Genomic DNA, 22,342 nt, shown 5'->3' on the forward strand with positions numbered 1-22,342 from the left:
TTATTTGCTAAGTTAGTAAGCATAAGTTTGTCTTCCTACAGAATAACCACATCAACTAAGCAGAGGGGTGGGTGGATCTACAACTTGGAAAACTTGTAAGAAAATATTTGAACTGTATTTGTCCAGAATTTTTAGCTCTAAAAAATAGTGAAATATAGTTCTATTTGTTTTGTTAGTTTATTTCATGAGATCTTTTTCTTTCTTTAGGTATGCTTAGGATTGTGATGAAAAATCACTTCATCAGAGAAATAGCAAATGTCTTCTTATAACATCAACCAAAAAAAGAAAATCATGAAATAACCTCTTTTCATAGTTAGAGGTATACATTTGTTGAATTTCAGCAGTTGCGGAGCAGTAAATGTATGCCTGGTGAAAAACAAGATAGTACTAGGTGATGGAGAGACAGAAATGACCCTCAAGCTGAGATTTAGACCCTGTTTACTGCATGATCCCAGCATAACTAGTGAAGTGAGTGGTTAAATGCAGTAATTTTCTTTTTACTAAATTTGGTAGATCTTTTAGAATTGTGTAGGCAAGACTTTTAGGCAAAAGATGGGAACTTAGAACAAACAAGAAGGAGAACTTTAGTTGTGCTTAGTTTCTTCTACCATTCGTGACAAAGAAGTAATTATAGTAAAGTGAGGTATATAATGATTGGAAAGACTTTAAGTACCTTTAGTCCTTTTCATCTCTATTCACAAGATTCTTATTATTTATGATAAACATTAATTGCAAGTACTTCTTTAGCCATACATGATGATATATTCTTATGAGAGGAAGGCTATAGAAATTTTACTCATTAAATAGACTTTTAAATACTTAAAAGGAAAAAGCTTTTATTTTAAAATAATTTTAGACTTACAAAAAGTTGCATGAAAGGTAGATTTCCCTACTATATGCATATTTTTTTCCTGAACCATTTGAAAATAAGTAGAAGATATAATTCTCTTTTACCCCTGAAGGGACATATACCTGCAACCTATTCGTAAATACTTGTGCCATGGGCTGAATTGTGTCTCCTCAAAATTCATATGTTGAAGTCGTAACCCCCATTACCACATAATGTGACTGTACTTGGAGGTAGGGCCTTTAAAGAGGTAATTAAGTTAAATGAGGTCATTAGGATGGGGCCTAATCCAATAAGAGCAGTGTCCTTATAAGAAGAGGAGATTAGGACACAGACACACACAGAGGGAAGACCATATGTAAACACTGGAAGGAGATGGCCAGTTTCAAGCCAAGAGGAGAGGCCTTAGAAGAAACTAACCCTGCTGACACCTTGATCTCAGACTTCCAGCCTCCAGAATTGTAAAAATTAATTTCTGTTGTTTAAGCTACCCAGTCTATGGTACTTTGTCATGGCAGTTCTAGCAAACTGATAAAACTTACAAAGGATAGCATAAGGATAACTTTTTAACATATTGCATAAAAAGTGACTTCAAGAGAAGTCCTTTGCATTGTCTAAAACAATCTGGATTAGTGTTAGGAATTTGAGCCTATTTATCTTTTCTTTGTTTGGGAAAAAATATCTGAAGTTGGGGGTGAGATGGGGCATGATAGGTAGCTCAGTAAGAATGTCATTCTGTTGCTTAGCAGCAGACAAGAAAACCAAGAGTGTTTTTTTAAAAGTTGGAGTTATAAATGGAACACCTGCATCCAATTTTGATTGCCTCACTTCAGGAATGATAGAGCATAAATTGAAAGAATCTGAAGTAGTGCAAAAACTGATTATAGGTATTGTAGGGGACTAGTATATGACAGTAATCCATAAATGTGGTTCAGCAACTGTTTACTTGGCCTACTAGGCTGGGATGACAGTTTCAAGGACCCCACTGCCTTCATCTTCATGAATTAGAAGACAAACAAAAATAGCTGAATTTTACTTCTGTTGGATATCAACACTCTCCTCCTAGTTTCTTTTTGCTGTGCCAGTTTATTCAGCAGAGTGAATATATAAGTAAAAATGCATACCACCCTGTCTGTTAATGAAAGCACCTGAGCTTTCCTACAAAAGATACGTAAACTGTCTTTTGCAAACAATATGATTTGATTTCGTGCCATGAATTTGCTTTCTGACACATAGATAATGGTGTTCTCCTGACTGCGTTCTTATTTGATTTAGAGAACGCGTTCCTGTATATTGGTAAGTAGAAGCAGGGATGGTCTTTCTTTTAGTAGAGCAAGTGCATTTAACAGACTTAAGGAAAGGAGTGGCCTCTCACCAGAGCCAGTGCTGATTATTAACTAAGATCGAACAACTGAAGCAGGAAGAACCTACTTTGGTCACCTAAATTGACTAATGCAGGCTGTCATTAGCTGTCACCTAAAAGGCAGTCCATTTCAGACAGATTTGTTCAGCTAGACAACATATAAAACAAAAGATATTAATAATTACTTTGTTCTTAAGCAGAATCAAGAATTAAGATTTTAATAACTTTTAATATATTATATCCTAAAACTAACAAACTTTTAAAAGTCTTTAATATATGTCTCCAGGCAAGAATATGTCTATACTTCTTTTCTATCCTGGATTGATTTACAGAAGTGCCAGTGGGAAGTGCCAGGCTTTTGGTGGGGTTGAGTGTGTGTGACCTGCATGATGGGCTATGATTCAGTCACAGTTGAGAAGCTTCTTGGGGGTCAGATTCATTATCATCCACATTCAAGACAGTAACCAGTATACCGGGTATAAGGAATCTACCTGGTAAGGACACATTCATTAGAGATAGCTGATTAACACATTCTCTCACTGTTGGCATGTCACAGGGGAAACCAAATTACAGTTATAAGACCTACCTGTCTGGTGAGTTCAGAATGAGAACAGTGAGCATTAGTTATGTGACTTAAATGCTTGAAGGCATCAACAAAAAACAGATTGATACCTTCCTCTTAACAGGAAGGAAAGACATGCTTTTGGAAGAAAATAGATAAAGTCTTTGGACCAGTGTACCGTCTTCAGCTGAGCATCGTTTAGATGAACAGTGTCAATCAATGTGTGCTTCAGATTCCTATGCTCCCTTGATGGTCCAACCCTTACCCCTCTGATCAAAACATTCTTTCTTTTATATAGGCAATAAGGTTACAGTCAAGTCCAGCTGGTGTGCAAACTGGCATGACTTTTTTTTTTTTAAATTTGAAGGGCTTTAATACTGTTTTTTTTTTTTAATTTATTTTTGGCTGCGTTGGTGTTTTGGTGCTGCACGGGGGCTTTCTCTAGTTGCGGTGGCTTCTCTCCTTGCGGAGCATGGGCTCTAGGTGCGCAGGCTTCAGTAGTTGTGGCTCACGGGCTCTAGAGCGCAGGCTCCAGCAGTTGCGACACATGGGCTTAGTTGCTCCGCGGCATGTGGGATCTTCCCGGACCAGGGCTCGAACCCGTGTCCCCTGCCTTGGCAGGCGGATTCTTAACCACTGCGCCACCAGGGAAGCCCCTGCCATGGCTTTCTGACTGCTCATCTCTGCCATCATCCATCATGGGTTGATATGGAAATTGATCAGTTTAGTCATCTGTGAGCAAAGATGTATTCAACTGTATTATTATAGGAGAGATCCACTACAGTGGTAAAAATAGGTTCTGAAAGGAGACTACAGGGCAAGGCAAATGTGTGTGATTTAGTCTTAGGTTTTGTTCTTTCACACATATGGGTTTTTGGAATTTAACACATTATTTGAACCTTATACTAAAATTTCTGAGACTGTGGTCTAGGGTAGGTCTACAGTTAGGTTTAGAGAACTTTCCTTTTTTTTTCCTCAAAGGCATGTATAAGAGCTTTATTAATTTATGTCATTTATGATCTTGAACATTCTCTTTTTAGAGAACAATCAGAAGTTTTACTTTTCCACCACAATGCTGATCTTCAGGTTTAACCTATAAAAGACAATATTATTTTCAAGTTGTGATTATGTATCAGTATGTAAACTATACCGTATTGTAGATTTAAACTGTATAAAAGAACAGTTTGGTTTATAGCAAATATCTATAAAGTAATTGAATTGAAATATTCTAAATATAGTTAGTTTCAAGTACTTTAAATAGGTCTTAAAATACTTCAACTTTTATTCTATATTTCCCTTCCCCAAATTTAGAGATTGGAACACTGGGGCAAAAAAAAATTAAATTAGAGAAAGAGAAATTCATACATATATGTAGATGGATCTTAAATTACAATAATTGAGTGATTGTGTTCTTAGGATTTCTTTGGTGGTATTTCTTTTGTAAATTTATAAATTTTCATTTAATGAACATACTTTTATAAAATAGTATCTCATTACTTGTAGTTATTGCTGTGATATGTTTGAAATATATCATCGGTGAAGGTATACTTGTGATCAGGTGATGTCACTAGTCTCTCTGTTTTAGCTGGTGCATGTCTGTGATATATAAACTTACCTGTTTCTTTCAGATGCTTTCTAGGAATCATGGTTTGTTTATTTGTTTGTTTGTTTTTGCCATGCCATGCAACATACGGGATCCTAGTTCCCCGACCAGGGATGGAACCTGTGCCCCCTGCATTGGGAGCACGGAGTCTTTTTTTTTTTTTTCTTAATAAATTTATTTATGTATTTATTTTTGGTTGTGTTGGGTCTTCGTTGCTGCGTGCGGGCTTTCTCTAGTTGCGGCGAGCGGGGGCTACTCTTTGTTGCGGTGCGCAGGCTTATTGCGGTGGCTTCTTTTGTTGCAGAGCATGGGCTCTAGGGGTGAGGGCTTCAGTAGTTGTGGCACATGGGTTTAGTTGCTCCGCAGCATGTGGGATCTTCCCAGACCAGGACTCGAACCCGTGTCCCCTGCATTGGCAGGCGGATTCTTAACCACTGAGCCACCAGGGAAGTCCCGGGAGCACGGAGTCTTAACCACTGGACTGCCAGGGAAGTCCGTAGGAGTCAGGACTTAGAATAGAGAAATATAGACTTGGGATCCTATCTTCCTATATTGAGTGTTACAAGTAAGGGTTGTATTCTTTATTAAAGATAAGCAACAATTAACTTTTAACTGCAAAAATTTTTAATTGCAAAAATTATTAATTAGTTATAATAATTATAAACCTGTATTAATATAAAATAGTGAACACAGTATTGCATATGTGGTTTATGTAAGGTTTCATTATATTATAAAATGTACATGGTATGCATAATTATAACTCTACTAAGCTATAAATCTGGAATATCTGAACCATTTATGTGAGTATAATAAGTATCAGTTATCATTTTATTAAGTATTTTTGCTTAGCACTTTAGTAGTGTGGAGGATAGGAGATTTTGAACTTTATGGGTAGCATCTCTTAAAAAGCTGTCAATGAAAATTTGAATTCCTGCCTTCTTTTACCTCTTAATAAATTTCCTTGTAACAAGTAGAGGCAATAATAATTCTCTATAAGTTAATAGTTATCCATTGGATTTTGAGGCTGCTGAACAGGGTTAGTAGGTAGATTTTAGGTTGAATATAAAAGGATTCTTTATTTCTTTTTTAAAAAAATATTTATTTATTTATATTTTGGCTGCATCGGGTCTTAGTTACAGCACGCGGGCTCTTCATTTTGATACGCAGGCTTCTCTCTAGTTGTGGCGTGCGGGCTCAGTAGTTGTGACACGCGGGCTCTCTAGTTGTGGTGCACGGGCTCAGTTGCCTGGCAGCATGTGGGATCTTAGTTCCCCAACCAGGGATCAAACCGGCATCCCCTGCATTGCAAGGTGGATTTTTAATCACTGGACCACCAGGGAAGTCCCAAAAGGATTCTTTCTTTATGAACATAAACCCTACTACCAGGTGCCAGCTTCACCTAGAGTATGTTCTGAAAATTCTGTAGAAGAAATTAACATGGAACCAGTCACCTCTTAGTGACTCTGGTTCCACAGTGATTTAAATAAGGTTGGCCTTTGTTTAAAAATTGCAAACTCATTTGAAAATGAATCTGCTGCATTGCATTATTAAAGCTGCTAACTATTTAAATTGTGTTTTAATTTTATAGAGCTACTCTTGTGCTTATATTGAATTTTACAGGTCTAACCAGCAGAATTTGTCAATTTGGGAACCTAAAAGATATCTTAAGTCTTAAGTAAGAGGTTCATAAAGTTGTTCAGTTTTTATTTCTGAATACCTTTTTTTGTAGTACACTTAATATAGGTTTAATCCATCTATTTGTGTGTTCTACAAGGGTAAAAGTGATGCAAGTACTCATTAAGGTAGAATTGTTTTAAGTTGGGGGTGGGCGAATTCTTTCTGCGAAGGGCTAGATAGTAAATATTTTGGGCCTTGCAGGCCATATGGTCTCTGTCATAACTACTCAGCCCTGCTGTTGTAGTGTGAAAACAGCTATAAACAATACGTAAATGAATGGGTGTGCCACGTTCCAATAAAACTTTATTTACAAAAACAACCAATGGGCTGAATTTGGCCCATGAGCAGTATTTTCTCAACTGCTCTAAATCACTGAGACTGTGGTCTCTCTAAAATCAGGTCATTTTATGTCTGGAAGTGAAGAGGAAGTTTCTCCTTTTTGCTTTAGCATCAGTAGTAGTACTTTAATTCTGAATACTAATAGCATAGAGAAAGAAGATACTAAAGATATTCTAGGAGGAAATTGGTTAACTGGATTTGGAGAGATTGCAAGCTGATCTATAGATGTGTGCTCTATACCTGGGTACTCCCACAGTCTCTGGCTTATCATGAGCTCTGCTGGAGAAAGTCAGGAAACTGCTAACTTGTGCTTGCTCACCTCAGTGCTACCAGTCAACCCTTTTATTTATCTCTATTTGACTCCTTGTTACGTTCCTCACAGCATCCCTTCCAAGGTCATCCTTATCCCCTTATAGCTTGGTCTCAGCGTTTGATCTCACGTCTCTTATTTAGCAAAGATGTGTGATATTCAATATGAATCTCTTTATGTTCTATGTTAGTTCCTTTTTTAAGGTAGGAATGAAAAATGATGATTCTCTCTACTACTAAATGAATTTTTAATTCGCAATTTAATATGCAGACTGTGTAAGTTATTGTAAAATATTTGCCTGAATAAGTATAACAGGCCATGGATTCCTCTTCTATGACTTGAAATTCCTCCAGAATGCATCTACCCTTACATAGGTGTTTTCTAGATACATAATTATGAGAATATTAATTCAAAAGTGATCCATAATGTATAGTAAAGTTATGTAATTTTCAAGCATGTTTTTAAACCCTGAGTCATGATAAAGGTCACTTCTGAGAAAGTATGTGAATGGATGGAGGGATACACAAATAGAGTAGATAAGCAAAGAGGGCAAAATGTTAAGATTTGATAAATCTGAGTTGTGACTACATGGGTGTTTATTGTCTTGGACTCTATACTTGTCTGCATACTTGAGGTTCTTAATTGTAAGTAATTTAAAAATAAATGACCAGACAATTTCCCTGAATCATGAATGAGGTGTGTGTATATGTATTTTTTTTAATTTAAAATTTCTTATCCACAAGAATGTATGGGATCCTCTCTAAAAATTCTCTACCGTGTTCTGGAGCTTGCTCTGAGAAAATCTTATAAAACAACCTTGTGATAAGATCTGGTACTTTAATAAAAACAAACCTAATGTCATTTTCCCATCAGTAAGTTAAAATAGCTAAGTATTATGGAGAATCTGAAACTTAACTTATCTTCATATACCTCTTCTGATGTCAACATTCTGAGAGCTACATGGCATTGTCTTATAAATGTTATAAGTTGTGTTGAAACTTAAGCATAAAATCAATATAAACTTTTTTTTTTTTGCTTAAATTTTAAAAAATGCACAACAGTGAAACAATTAGTCTTAAGTCTAGTACCAATCTAGGGCCTATTATAACTATTATTATTTTATTTTTGCCCTAAGTTTATTTTAAATGAAGTACTTCATTACTTTATTTTCTCGATAAGAATCTGAATAAATATTTTGTGTTGTCATTGGCACATTCCTCAATCCCTCCCCAACTGATAATTTTTTCGTTTCTGAACACTTGGAATAGATTAAACAGAGGCTGTATAATATCATCTTAATTTTGTTAAATATGATTTATTTAGCTCAGAGGTTTAGAAAGTTTGCCACATGTTTGAGTAGTATTTTTTTAAATTTATAAACGGAAAAACTAGAGATCTGAATGCTTTGCGTTGCTCGTTTTTAAATTTTTCATGGCAGGCATGTCATCAAGTGAAATTTTGACTGTTTAGAGATATTTCAGGAACCATGATTATGTAGCAGTCTCGGACACCTTTGGGTTTCTTTAGTGGTGAGACCGTTTCCATTGCACAGGACGGATGGGCTGAAATGGCAGAAACATGACTAGAAAGTGCACGTTTCAGTCAGCATGTCGCTAGTGACAGGTGCTCGATGGTTGTTGGGATCCTTGTCAACAAAGAGAATTCTTTGACATTAAAGTCACCGGCTCAATCCTGAGTTGGGGTGGCTATTGGCAGTTCCATCAGCCTGCAGCTGATCAGTGAATGTCAGAGCTGCCACTGTTCTACAGTTGTCACCAACCCTCGGTGCTCTTTTTTTTTTTTTGGAGGGAGGGAGGGATGGTTTAGCTTGTCTTGTTCAGTCTTCACCAGGCTTTCAAATTGCTTACGTTTGGAAAATGCACTGAGAGGTCATAGGGAATATAGGTGTCTTTAGGGCATGCAAAATCATGTACAGAGTGACGACTTACTACGTGGAGACGAGTAATGATTACCTTGACTCCAAGCCAATCAATGGTGTGAACACCTGGGGACTCATTAAATGGCATTTGTGGTGTTTGTAACAGAGGTTTTGAGCTCTATTTCAGGAAAAGCAGTGACAGCCTTTAATGTCTAATTGACCTCTTCTCTTTGTTTCACTTTCTTGTCCTTTCCTTATTTGCCTCTGATGTGGTTCCTGATGGCAGCAAACAGCCCTGCTCAGCGTTTTGAACTTCTGTTCAGAGCTTCAGCACCTCAGTTTAGGTAGTTGTGTCATGGTGAGTATTTGAAAATTCTTTATTCTCAGTTGCTGCTTCTCTTTTTCTTCCCATGGGTGACTTTTATCCGGACCCGACCCTCCCCACACCCACCCACAGCTTTTCAGATTTATGCATAACTATGTGCACCCCGCTTTAAAACATTTTTCTTAAATGGGAGAATTTGTCTTTGAAGCATTGACATTATCTGTGAGAACAAGGAAAGAAGTATAGTGTGGTGCAAAGAGTGTGGTTCTGCCTCAAGCCAGATGTTATCTCAGACAAGCTATTTAACTCTCTGGGCTTCTTTACAAAATAATATATCAATCATACCCAAATGCCAGTAGTCTGCTAAGTTTTTCACAAAGCTAATTTTAGTTTTTGAGTTCAGAGATTATTTTCTGGAAATGCTGATGATAGTAGATAGGTTTATTTTGTTTGTTTTACTGTCCTTACTGAGTAAGATAAAAAGATGGACACCAACCTATGTTGGAACTAATTTTTTTGAAACGTTACTGGTCTGTGAAATCCAAAATCCTAGGGACTGTTGGAATAAATAATCTTGAAAGTCCTTTCAGATATAAAATTATAAGTTATATGTCATTGGAAGAGTTCATGGGATGAATTAAATGTTTTTCAACTAAATTACATGGTTAATAAATAAGACTGACACTCAAGGGACAGTAGAACTCTGTGCGCATGTGTGCACACATGCACACTCACAGGAAATGCATCTCCCAATATAACTGACTTGTGGAGGGATCCATTCTTCTTTATTTTCTTACCTGCCCCCCCATACCCAAAGTAGATTCAGGAGATGCGAAACCCTTCCAGTTTTGCAACCACTTATTAGGAAGACCTGAATAAGCAGGATGGTTGCAAGATCAGAGAAGTTTTTAGGCCTTATTAAACCCCATGTATGGGCTCAGGCCCATCCCGGTCTCTGGAAACAATCTGAGAGCCCACTAACTCAGCATTAGGTTTCCCTTCTGGTCAACTTTTGACGTTAGTAAGCCATTTCATGGGCTTCTGTTGGGTCCTTCTAGTGGCTCTTCTGGATGGGCTCAGTGACACTCCATGGCACTTTCTGTGACAACACACCAGCCAGTTACTGTCACTTGGACTTTGCTTATTGTTAGCCTGCCTTCTTTAGATTGGTAAGGACCCTGCTTTGACTTTGGCCAGAGGTACCTTATTCTGCCTGTTAATTACCTCCCCATAACCTAGAGCAGCATTCTCTAGAAAAGCAGGCCGCTAATCACAGACACTTTAGAGTTGGAATTATGTATGTATATAGTTGGAATTAGGTGTAGTTGAAGTCAGCATTTTCCAAAGCTGACCTATGGAACATTAGTCCTAAAAGATATTCAAGTTAAAAAGTTGTGTATTGTAGGGGGAAAGAAGGGGGAATAGGAATTCTGGGTCTAAATTAGGAAACGATGCTCCTATATCCTCGCCCTGGAGTTTTCAATGGTATGTCCTACAATAAAGAAACAGTTTGCCTTTGCTTAAACCAGTGTTTGCCAACTTTACCTGGCTAATGAACCCATTTTTTTCATGTTACATCTATTATTATGTAATATGGTATGGGAAATGCTATTTTAGATAAATAGGCTATTTTTAAATTAAAGTATGTAGTTACCAGTATTGTTATAATTGATATTTATTCGCCAGAAAATGAAGTTTTAAGGACTTGACATTCAAAGTTCAGAAATACTGCTAATACTGCTGATACTGCTACTAACGTGGTGATTGAAACATTTCATACTTGTCACAGAAGTACTGTTCTTCATAGCAGATCTGGGTTCACCAGGACAGTAACACATACAGCTCTTGGTTGATACTTTAATACCATGTTTATTTCAGTTTCTTTCCTGTCAGCTGACCAAAAGGCAGGATGATTCATTTGATATTTTATTTTTGACTATCAAAATAATAGCAATCAGAATCATGGGTTTTGGAAAGTTTTTAAATTGCTTCTTTCTAAAGAAGCTAATTGGCTGCACTAAAGATCAAAGCTAGTTTTGTGTTGTTCGGGTCCACTCACATAAGAAGATAGTTGTATTTACCCAAATCTATTTCTCGTGGTCTTCTGCATGATTGTTCCTGAAGAACCTTAGAAATCATCACCACTGTATCTAATCTATCAGCTCTTTGGTTCTGACTCAAAATATAGCCCCCCAACCTGTCCACTTCTCCAATGCCACTGCTTCACCTTAATCCAAGACCCGGCATCTCTCCTCTGCGCTAGTGCAGGCCTCTTCACTGGGCTTCCTCCTCCATTCATACCCACCTTAGACCATCCTCTAGAGTCCGGAGGGGTTTTTGTTTTAATGTGAATCATATTTTTTTCAAACCCTCCATTGATCTCCTTATAGTTAAAATAAAAATTCAAAGCCCTTCACGGCCTGATGGCCTGGCCCCTGCGTAGCTCTCTGGCTTCACAGCCTGCCCTCTCTCTCACTTCCCTTGGGCCATGTACCCATCATATTTCTGTTCTTGAATGAGCCACGCTCATTCCCAGAGATCCCGGCAGCCACCACTCCCTCCCTCAACCTCTGCCACTCTGATCGCTCTCATGTCACCCTGTTTTATTGTTTTACTTATCACTCTCTGAATTTATTTTGCTCATTTATTTGTCTGTATGTCTTTCCAAGAAATATGAACACAGTCTTTTTTTTTTGATTCACTGTTGCTCCTAGTATCTGGAGTGATGCTGGCACGTCGTAGATGAAAATATGAATAAACAAATGAACAAAAGGAAGTAATCATTGGAAATGTTTGCTGTTTTGTTTCCTTTTGACTTCTGGTGATAATGCTGATACCTGATTATAACAAAGTCAAATGAAACTCCTAAAAGAATCTGTTTAAAGAAACATTATTAAAACATTCAAAGCCCATGAACTGAAATGTATAATTCTTGACTAGTGGAAGCTTATGCCACGATCATGAGGTAAATCATTGGACACCTCCAATAACTGACAGCAGCTAACTTATCACAATCTAAATTATTTTTCAGGTAGCATTTTCAGTCCCCAAATGCCTCATTTAACCCAAAGCTAGTATCCTTATTAGTACCATCAGCATATTCACTTACTATTTTAGAGCCTAGCAAAGTGCATACCTTTATCAGGGAGATCTTACATATATCAAAGTAGCAACAGCACGGTCAAAATGGGAGGCATACAAGGACAATACATAATCCTCAGATTCTTTAAGAGGGACTGAGGATTTCAGACTGCTTTGGGATTTAATTCATGAACGTCCTCTGTCTGGAATTCTGTTAAATGGATTTTTAAGTAAGTGATTACTCTCGCTGTTTAACGAAACCGTGGCAGATCTGTGAGATGAGTGGGCAGATCTGTGTTAACGACGATGTGGGTATGTTTGCACAGAAGCAAACAACAGGAGATGATTAAGAATGCTCTAACATGCTCAAAACAGTTTTGTATTTCTGAGCATAATGTGGGAAAGATTGAAATTATTTGGTTTCCAGATTGAAGACTATGACGTGATAGCTAGCATGATAGGAGCCAAGTGTAAACAACTCCGGACTCTGGATCTGTGGCGATGTAAGAACATTACTGAGAACGGGATAGCAGAGCTGGCTTCTGGGTGTCCGCTTCTGGAGGAACTTGACCTCGGCTGGTGTCCTACTCTGCAGAGCAGCACCGGCTGCTTTGCCAAACTGGCACGCCAGCTTCCAAACTTGCAGAAACTCTTTCTAACAGCTAACAGGTCTGTGTGTGACACAGACATTGAAGAACTAGCATGTAATTGTACCAGATTACGCCAGCTGGACATATTAGGTAAGGATACAATCTGTAAATTTCTTTTAAAGCCTTGACATAAAAACTGACCTCAGACTTTTTATAGGGAGAAAAAAAATTCTTGGATACAATAAAAATGTTGTCCTGATAATTATAACTGTATTTAAGTAAAAGAGTGAGGGTAGTAACAGAATTTTATAGTTGAACCTATCAGAGAGCTCTAAATAACCATAATTCTTGGTCTAGTAAGAAGAGTGAGAATTTGTGTGAGCTGTGTTCTCCATTATTATTGACAGATAAGAAATTAATCCGTTTGTATAATGAATTCAAGGCACACACACACACATATGGCTTCTTGATGTTAAATTCTTGATTAAGGAATATTGTGAAATTTCCATCCCTGATGATTCTAGTTTTTAGGAATAGTTCTACCCTAAGGCAGAGCTATTGAAAATCCTTCCCAGTGCTGGGATTCCTTGTGTCTTTTTTGCAATTTACAGCCAGAAACCCTGTGATATTTTGTTACTTCTGACATTGGCCAGAAGTGCTAGCAATGCCACGGTTATAATTGCCCACACAGTGGTGAACCCAAATAGCACTTGCACTGTGTTTCTAGTAATCTATTAATACTAATAGATTAGTCCTTGAAGTGCTAATTATATCCTTTCCTGTTTATTCAACATTCAACCAAAGGGAAACCTGAAGATTTTCAACACTTATGTTTGTAGTTTCAGTTAAAATCTCTCCACAGCCCAGGCTTATGGTACATTTGTAGATGTTGCTTATGTAGTTGCATGTTACTTATTCAAGTTCCTTGTAGGCAGAAATTCTTGCTTAAAAATTTAGGAAGGGAAAATTAAGCATATGGGATTAACAGGTACAAACTACTGTATATAAAATTGATAAGCAACAAGGATATATACACTGGAATTATATCAAGTATCTTATAATAACCTATAATGGAATATAATCTGCAAAAATTACTGAATCACTGTGCCATACACCTGAAACTAACACAATATTGTAAATCAACTGTACTTCAATAAAAATAAATAAAATTTTAAAAAATCAATAAAAACAGTTGGCTAAAAAAAAAACCTTAGGGAGAAATTCTTGCCTATTATATGCACACTTTAGGCTAGATACTTCATCTGTGTTATATTCTCCTTAATCTTCATAGCTCAGGAAGCTGGGTATTATTGTCTTTTCATAGATGAGGATACTGGAGCCAGCAGTTAATATGTGGCAGAGCAAGGGTTCACGTACAAGGGTTTTGTCTCCACAGTCAGTACTGTCTTTTCAAAACACCACACCACTTACCTTGCTTGTTTCTTTGCCTGCCTATCTACCTTCCCCCTTGAATTAGCCTAGACTTTTTAAAATAAGGTAATTATTTTGAAACGTTCAAGAAAAAGTCATGACTTCACAGGGACAATGAGGAAAGGCAGTCAAGGGCCTTTTAAAATGATCACTAATTGCGTCAGGCTTCACTTCAGAGGATGGTGTCATTGTTGTTTAAAATCTAGTTTACAATTCTCCCTCCAAAAAACCCTCAAATAAACCCAAAAAACATACACTAGAGATGGAGAGTAGCCAGTAGCTGAAAGAGATGCTACCAAAGAAGTCGGTAACACTGATCCCAAAACAAAAGCACCGTTGTGATGAACAGTGGGTTCAGTTGTCAGGTGGCCTAAGTTTGGTCTGTAAATGTATGAATTACTTGACAGAGACATAAAAGAAAAGGAGGTACGGAGTATAATGACTTCTTTTTGAAGACATTTGTGACTTTCATGAGCATAAGAACAAGGCAGTATCATTATTTATTATGTCAAATCTAATTACCGATGCAAGATGACCGTCATGCGAATATATTGGAACATCTTATTTCAAATATAAAGAGCACAGTAAAAAGTAATATCACTAGTAGTCAATAATTAATATTGTTAACAACAACATGACTATGTGCTTTATACTGTTCTGAGCATATATTAACTGATTTAATCATCACAACAACCTTATGAGGTAGATATTATTATTAGCCACAGAGGAGGAAACGGGTGGAAATAGGTTAAGTGATTTGCCCAGGGCTCATAACTAGTAAGGAATCTGGACTTGAACCAGAGTCTATGCTTCTAACCACTGTGGTATATTTTCTTTACTTTTATTGTTGTTTTTTGGTTTCCTTTCATCGTTTAGTGTTAGAATCCTTATTTTTTTTTTGAAAAAAAGGATTCTTAGTTAAACCATGCTGATATTCATTATTTTGTCATTTTGTGATTAGCACATATGAATGTTAAGTGGCATATCTTCGTCATACTTAACGTACTTATCGATCAGTACAAAGCTGAATAAGACACAGTCCCTGTCTTCAGGAGTTGAAAACCTAGCAAGAAAGAATAAAACAAGCATATATATAACTGTAGTGCAAGCCAGAAGCAAGTCCACTTTGATGGGGCTCAAAGAAAAGAGAGTATATATATGATCAGAGAAATAAGGAAAAGCCTAATTTAAAAGGCTAATAGATATTTGAAAAGTATCCTTAAAAAGTGAGCAGGAAATTGGGGGAGAAGGGCATTTTAGGCAGAATGAATAGCATGAAGCAAAAGCAAAGGAGTTAAAAGTACAGAATATCTTTAGAGAATAGGCAGTCTAATTTGATCGAGAATGTTGGTATAATGGAGGGTATCATGGAGAGTTTTGAACACCAGGATGAGGCGTATGCACAAAATTAAACAAGAGCTTTTACTGGGTTTTAATTAAGGATATGAGTGATGTATTTAGAGCTGTGTTTTAGGAATACTTATCTGGAAATGAGTAGTAGGTGAATTGGAGAAGGAAGAAATCAAAATCAAAGAGATTAGCTTCAATAATCCATCTCACGAGGGTCTACACCAGGGTGATGGCGTTGGGCAGTTAACCACCATTCCTTCATTTTTTCATTCATTACACACTTATTGAGCATATACTGTGTTTGGCATTATTTTAAACACTGGAGATATTCAGTACCCTGAAGGAGCAAGCTGACTGAAAACAGAATTGTTTCCTAAGTGGATAACAAAACAACAGCACACAGTACCCTGGAAACATAGGACAGGTGACCCTAGCCCAGTTAAATGTTCAATCTCTGACTTCCTTCCCTGGCATTCTCTTAGGCTTTAGGAACTCCTAATTTATCAGGAAACTCAGATTCTAATGACCAAGACTGGCAAATAGAAAAAAGTCACAGCCCTAGGTGAAAAGCTCCACAGAGCCAAATGGCTTAGGTGAGGTTCTCTGATCTTATATAACAGAAACCCCCGCAAGATAACTTAAGCATACGAAAAAGACGATTATTATGAAGATACAGGTGTCCATCTCAGATCCCATGGGTAGAAGCTGGGTATGGTCAGACCTCAGGAGAGACTGGAAAACCATCAAAAGGCGAGGAAGCTTTTTCTCATTTTCGTTCCTTCTCCTATCCTGCATACTCAGGCCCCTGTCCCTAACCCACTCCCTCTGCCGCTGTACACTTACAGAGACGTTTGTGTCTGCTTCTCCCTTTGGTTTTGCTTTGTTCTTTTCTTGTCATGCTGGCCATCTCTGTTCCTCTGGGTACACATGGCTAAATATAGCAGCCCTGACCCAGTTTTCCATGTCTTTAGTTCAAGAGATCAAATGGGCACTGGAGGCTTTACAGAATCCCAATTCTAAATTCCCAGGAGAATCTGCATTGGTTTATCATGGGGCCATTCGCAGCCAGGGTAGCAGTATAGTTACAGCTTCTGGTAGAAGTATAGTTACTTCTTCCTTCTCATGGCGGGAAGGCGCGGAGAAAGGATTTCTCAGAGAAAAAGGCATAGACTAGTGTTTCAGAACCTTTAATCCCCATCCCAGGTATGTATATGTAATATGATTGTGATGATTTTTTTTCTCCCTAGAAAAGCTATAGTTACAACAGATGACATCTTAGAGCCTAGTGATATTTGGTACTTATTGAGTGCCTGCCATGCATCAGGTGCTTTACATAATTTATATGATTTATAACTCATCTGAATATCCCATAATCACTTCAGATTTAACATGGGCTAAATAGTACTCATCATCCATCATTTGTCTTCCAGTAATGCCATTTTATACCTACCACTTACTGTAAAACTTATCGAATTGTGTTGTAGTTATTTGCTTTCAACTCTAGTCGATGAGTTCTTTAAGGCAGACACGTGTCTTACTCATCTTTGTATCTCCAGTGCCTGAAACAGAAGTTTCTACAGGGTAGTCGCTCAGTAATTGCACTGCATGGAATTAGAGGTTGAATCATTAAGTATTGCTGCCTGATTTGACCCATGGGTTCAGGAAAATGAGATGTGCAAACAGTTTTGAACTGGGGTGAACAGAAATAGGAAAGTCTGGAGGAGCTGATTGGAAAGGGTAGGAGGTAGGACTGAAGATAGAATGGGTAGAGATTGACAAAATTCAGGTCCTAGATACCAATCTGGCTGGGAAATTTTATTTTTTTTTAACAGGACTATTTCAATATGAAGTCTTGTTTTAAGAAATGTTTTTAATTTGTAAAAGTCCATTTTAAGTGTATTGTAAATAATAAAAAGGGACTTTTTATCAGGATATTATATAAATGTTATATAATATTTTGTTTGGTTTTTTTTAAACAGGAACAAGAATGGTAAGTCCAGCATCCTTAAGAAAACTCCTGGAATCTTGTAAAGATCTTTCCTTACTTGATGTGTCCTTCTGTTCACAGATTGATAATAGAGCTGTGCTAGAACTCAATGTGAGCTTTCCAAAAGTGTTTATAAAGAAGAGCTTTACTCAGTGACTTCATATATGTCTTACAATAAAATTAATGTGCTTTTTGTAGGGTTTTGTTTTGGGGTTGGTTTTGTTTAGTTTTTATAATGGTGGGAATATCTTAAGACATTTGTGGATTTTAAAGAAAAATATGGAACTGTCCATTAAATCATTAAATCAGTGATGTAAACAAATGTTTTCATAGAATATTGTAAGCACTTTCTTTTAAGAATATATGAGTGGCTCATATTATTTTTGTCTTATGTTAATCAGTGATATTATGCTTTAGTCAATAACTACATGTTTAATAAAAGAGTAATATGGAAACATTTTAACTTATTTTGAAAGGAGCACTTTGAACAATAAAGTATCATGATATTTATGCAAAAATAAAGTGAATTTTTCACACCGCCATGTAAAGATGCCTTATTAATAATAAGCCTTATGACCTGGCCAGTATTTCGTTTGGTATGTACAAAATTGTCAGAGTTGGTTGGAGAAAGAATCTTACTTTTTAATCTGTTAAGATTATTTTTTACGTTGATATACTAATTCTTCAACTTGAAAGTTTTCGGTTTTTCCAATTTTCTTCTGATATATTTATCTATTTTACTACTGGATAATATCAGTAGTAAAATATGGGCATAATCAAGAACAAGAGGTAAACTATTAAACGAAATAGTTTTCCAACTGTTCAGCAGATACCTTAAAAATTTGCCAGAGGGAAAGGTTTAAGACTTCTGAATTATATGTGGATTTTATTTTATTTTTTTTCCTGTGCCCCAGCACCTTAAATAATTAGAAATCAGGAACAGTGGAGAAAACAAACAAACATTGTTTTGTTAAATAGTAAATTGATTTAGTTCTGCTGCTAAGAAAGTAGACAGAAAATATTTTGTGGAATGAAAAAGCAGGGCTGTTTCGAATAGCAAACTAATACTAAATATATAGTGTAACAAAATTTATTTTCCTGCACAGGGCGAAATGTTTATTTCCAATATCCACACATCCTAGAGTGATCCCATAGAACTCTGCTGTCCAATACAGCAGCCACTAGCCACATGTGGTTATTTTATTTAATTTTAGTTAACTTAAATTTAATTAAAAATTCCATCCCTCAGTTGTACTAGCCACATTTCAAGTATTCGGTAGTTACCTGAAGCTAGTGGTTATCATATTGGACAGCACTATTCTAGAATTTCTTGCTATAAGATGTAGTCATTTAAGAAAAAGCATATTTAGTTTAAAAATTAGCACAGTTAATATATATCTCTAGGAAAGTTTTGAGGATACTCTCAATAGTACATATATGAAAGCATTTTACCACCAAAGTAAAGCTAGTGGATTTATACATACGGAAAATAGTAGACATTCAGTAAATAGTTACTGAATGAATAAGAATATATTATTGAATTAAGCCATATGTCAAATTTTAAAATTATAAATGTTATAAATTACTAGTAGCACTGTGTTTATTCTTTTATAGAATATAAAGAATGTAATATGTGACATTTAAAATATTAAAATAGTAATCCAATCTCCTCCACGTAAGAAACCATTGTATGAGAGCTGCTGTCTTGTTGGTGTGCCCCACAATGTCTTCTATTTGATGGCAGAAGCAAAGGGCAGTTGGAAAATGGCTTGGTTATCCTCTGTTATTAGCTTCACGCATTTGGATTTCCTTTTCACCCAGGAATGTATGTAAACATCTTAAATGTTTTATTCAGTGGACCTTCTAGGAGGATGAGATTTATAATTGGACTACCAACTGGGTGAAGCAGTGCTTTTATCTTAAGCTAACAGCTGCCACTGAGTTAATGCTTACTTTGTGCCGGGCACCCTTTCCTGTGTTTTGCATTTACTAACTCACTTAGTCCTCTTAACAACCCTGTAAAATAGATACCATTGCTTACTCCCATTTACAGATGAGGCAGAGAAAGATTGAAGAATTTACTCATGATCCCATGGCTGCTAGTGGCAGAGCCAGCAGCATACAGACTCAAGCCATCCAGCTTTAGAGACAGTGCATTCAATCCACGCTTTTAAAAATGTCCAGGTAGTATCTGGTTCTAGAGCAGAGGTCAGCAAAAATTTTCTGTAGAGGGCCAGATAGTAAATATTTTAGGCTTTGTGGGCTAAGAGGCAAAATGGAGATTATTATGTAAGTACTTACGTAACTAAAGAGAAAATGAATTTCCACAAAATTTTTATTGACAGAATTCAAAACATAAGGATAATTGAGAACAGTTTTTTGTATTACAGTTCTACTAAGAAGAAGAAAGAAATACTTTGGGGAGGATAACATTTCACTTAATTGGGATTTAATGTTAATATTTCCTGTCATCAAAATTGATTGTATGTATTCTTCTGTTAACGTTGATCTATAGTAAGATTTTACATATTTTGTTTTTGAAAATATCTTTCATACAGATAAGTATTGCCAAATACTTACATTAATCCACGAGAAAATGATTTTCATGGAGCATATTTATCACTTGGAAGGCATTGAAAGAATTCCATTAGGTTCTTTCTTCTCTTGATATTTTTCTTTTAGAATGTTATTACATTGCAGATTACTCACTTCCCGACTCACTTCCTGATTGAAGGTTAGGTGGAAGCTCCTCAATTGCATAATTGAATGGATTTTGACAAATGGGTGTTTCCTTTACACTTGCACTGAGGTCCAGAAAACGCTGCTGGACATATCCTTTGAGCTCAGAAAGTATATCTGCTGTCAATTCATGTGAGAATAGAGCTCCTGCTGCTTATCTTACCTTTGATAGCACAGGAAGTATATAAAGCAGCTTGACCTGACTTCATGATTCAAACAGTGTTAGTTGTCATCAAAATTACTTTACTGTAGTCTGTTTCACATCTAAGCACTGTTTTGCTGGCTTCACCTCCAGAGCTTCTGATTCAGTAGAATTTGCATTTCTCATGGTAGTCAGGTGATGCTCATGCTGCTGGTCTGAGGGCCACCCTTTGAGAAGCACCGCCCTACAGCTCTCCTTGAGTCGGAAGCTTTTCCCTGAATCCCAGTGACTCCCACCTACAGTGGGAGTAGCTATTCTCACCGTTGTGCACTGTTTCAGTTTTTGGTTGCATTCATTACAAAACATTATCAAGACTGCAACAGAAGCTAAATTACAAAGCCATTCAGTATTCTGTAATACTGGTTGAGTGCATTTCTTCTGTTTCAGAAAAATCTCAATATCAGCTCTGATCTCAGAAACTCACAATAAAACTACCACTGCTTAGCCAACAGACTGTTGTGTGGGAGGACAAATCAGGATATTCAGCTTCTATATCTGATGAAAAAATAACAGCTGATGACGGTAAGATGCAGTTCACCATTGACACTGCTAGCTCAGTAACATAAGATTGAATCATACATATTCCACAGAGTACCTGCAGATGAATAATACAGTAAATAACCATAGGTTTTAAACATTGCATTTTCACAAACTTCGTAAATTTGACCAACTAAGCCCTTGTTTACCCCACACATATTTTTACCACCACAAGTTGTAACACATCTTAGCAGATTCTACCTCAGGTTATACTGAACTCATGTTTTCTTAACTTCTTAGAAAATATTCTTGTCCATAATTGTCCTATGCAGACGACTCATAGAAACCAACTCTTCAGTCACTTCAACCTTGGCATTGACTCATCAAATAAATCACAATAACCAGGCAGTATCGGTAACATCTTTTGACACATCAAGAGCCAAGGAGAACAACTCAGAATCATTTGCCTTGGTTTTTTATTGACTAATGATGTTGTTCTCAATGTTCTCGATTCTTTGAGCAACTGTTCTTGCCAAAAGGCTAATTTAATAGTCTTAAGCAAGTTTACTTTGGACACATTTCTTTAGCTGACGAATCAAAAACAATTTAATTAACTCACCATTGGCAAATGGCTTTCCTTGCTTGGCTAACAAATGAGCCACTCAGAAACTTACTTTGGCTGCAGCTTTATTTTCATTTTTTAATTTTTGTAAAGAAATTCTGCTGTGATGAGATAACTTGTTTTAAATTTTCTAACTTTTCTGGCCACTGCATTCCTATGAATTGAAAATATTGTGGTGAGCGCTTAGTGTGGTAATTCCACCGTGTATAATATTCTTTCAGAGCAGCTACAGGGTCTTTGCATTTTAGACACAATGCTTTGCCATCTAATTCGATAACAATCCATACTCCTCCGTGCCTTAAACACATGACGCTTGAAGTCTCCTTTTTTGTTGTTCCGACGTTATCGGTATGCACGGGTAATAAAAAATTTTGAAATATTGTGGAATGACAGTATGTGTGGCATTCAAAATGTTGGTGGTAATAACTATCACTACAATTTGTAACGTGCTGAGCAGTAGTGCAAAACGATGAGAGCACTGCCTAGGTCTCTGCTGCTACAGCTCAACTCTGCCATTGTAATGTGGAAGGCACCATAGACAAATGAGTGAGTACGTGTAGGCACGTTCCCATAAAACTCTATTTCTGCACACTGAAAGTTGAATTTCATGTGATTTTCATGTGTCACAAAATAGTCTTTTGATTCATTTATTATTAGCCGTTAGAAAATGTAAAAACCATTTTTAAGTTGCAGTCTGGATTTGGCTTGTGGTCCGAATGTGCGACCTCTGAGGAGATTCTCAGATCAGTTAGTTAACCCAGGTTTGCCCATTCCTAATTTTATAAACCACATTCAAACCTGTCCTCAGCTTATAATCTTTCTCATTTTACCATTTAGATTTTAAAATTAAGGACAGTATTTTACTGACTCAGAGAAAACAAAACTTTTTTTACCATAACAAGAATTTTGGATTTTTTTCTTTTTTATTGAGGTATATTTGACAATTTAGAATTATATA

The 22,342-nt window shown here is 36.6% G+C and overlaps 1 protein-coding gene across 6 annotated transcripts in view; it reads left to right on the forward strand.

Annotated features, from left to right (window-relative positions):
- The window catches only part of FBXL4 (F-box and leucine rich repeat protein 4), a 70,291-nt gene extending 52,510 nt beyond the window's left edge, over positions 1 to 17,781 (forward strand). For 3 of the 6 annotated variants that reach the window (XM_059942033.1, XM_059942035.1, XM_059942036.1), the window contains 3 exons: positions 8,867 to 8,938; positions 12,414 to 12,726; positions 17,337 to 17,781. In XM_059942033.1, the coding sequence (XP_059798016.1) occupies positions 8,867 to 8,938; positions 12,414 to 12,726; positions 17,337 to 17,500 (549 nt within the window). In that variant the 3' untranslated portion in view covers positions 17,501 to 17,781. The remainder of the gene's footprint in view (positions 1 to 8,866; positions 8,939 to 12,413; positions 12,727 to 17,336) is intronic. The other 3 variants (XM_059942032.1, XM_059942031.1, XM_059942037.1) reach the window with 1 other exon arrangement.
- Positions 17,782 to 22,342: the final 4,561 nt, after the last annotated feature.

The sequence above is a fragment of the Balaenoptera ricei genome, chromosome 12 (genome assembly GCF_028023285.1).
Source record: "Balaenoptera ricei isolate mBalRic1 chromosome 12, mBalRic1.hap2, whole genome shotgun sequence".
NCBI lineage: Eukaryota > Metazoa > Chordata > Mammalia > Artiodactyla > Balaenopteridae > Balaenoptera > Balaenoptera ricei.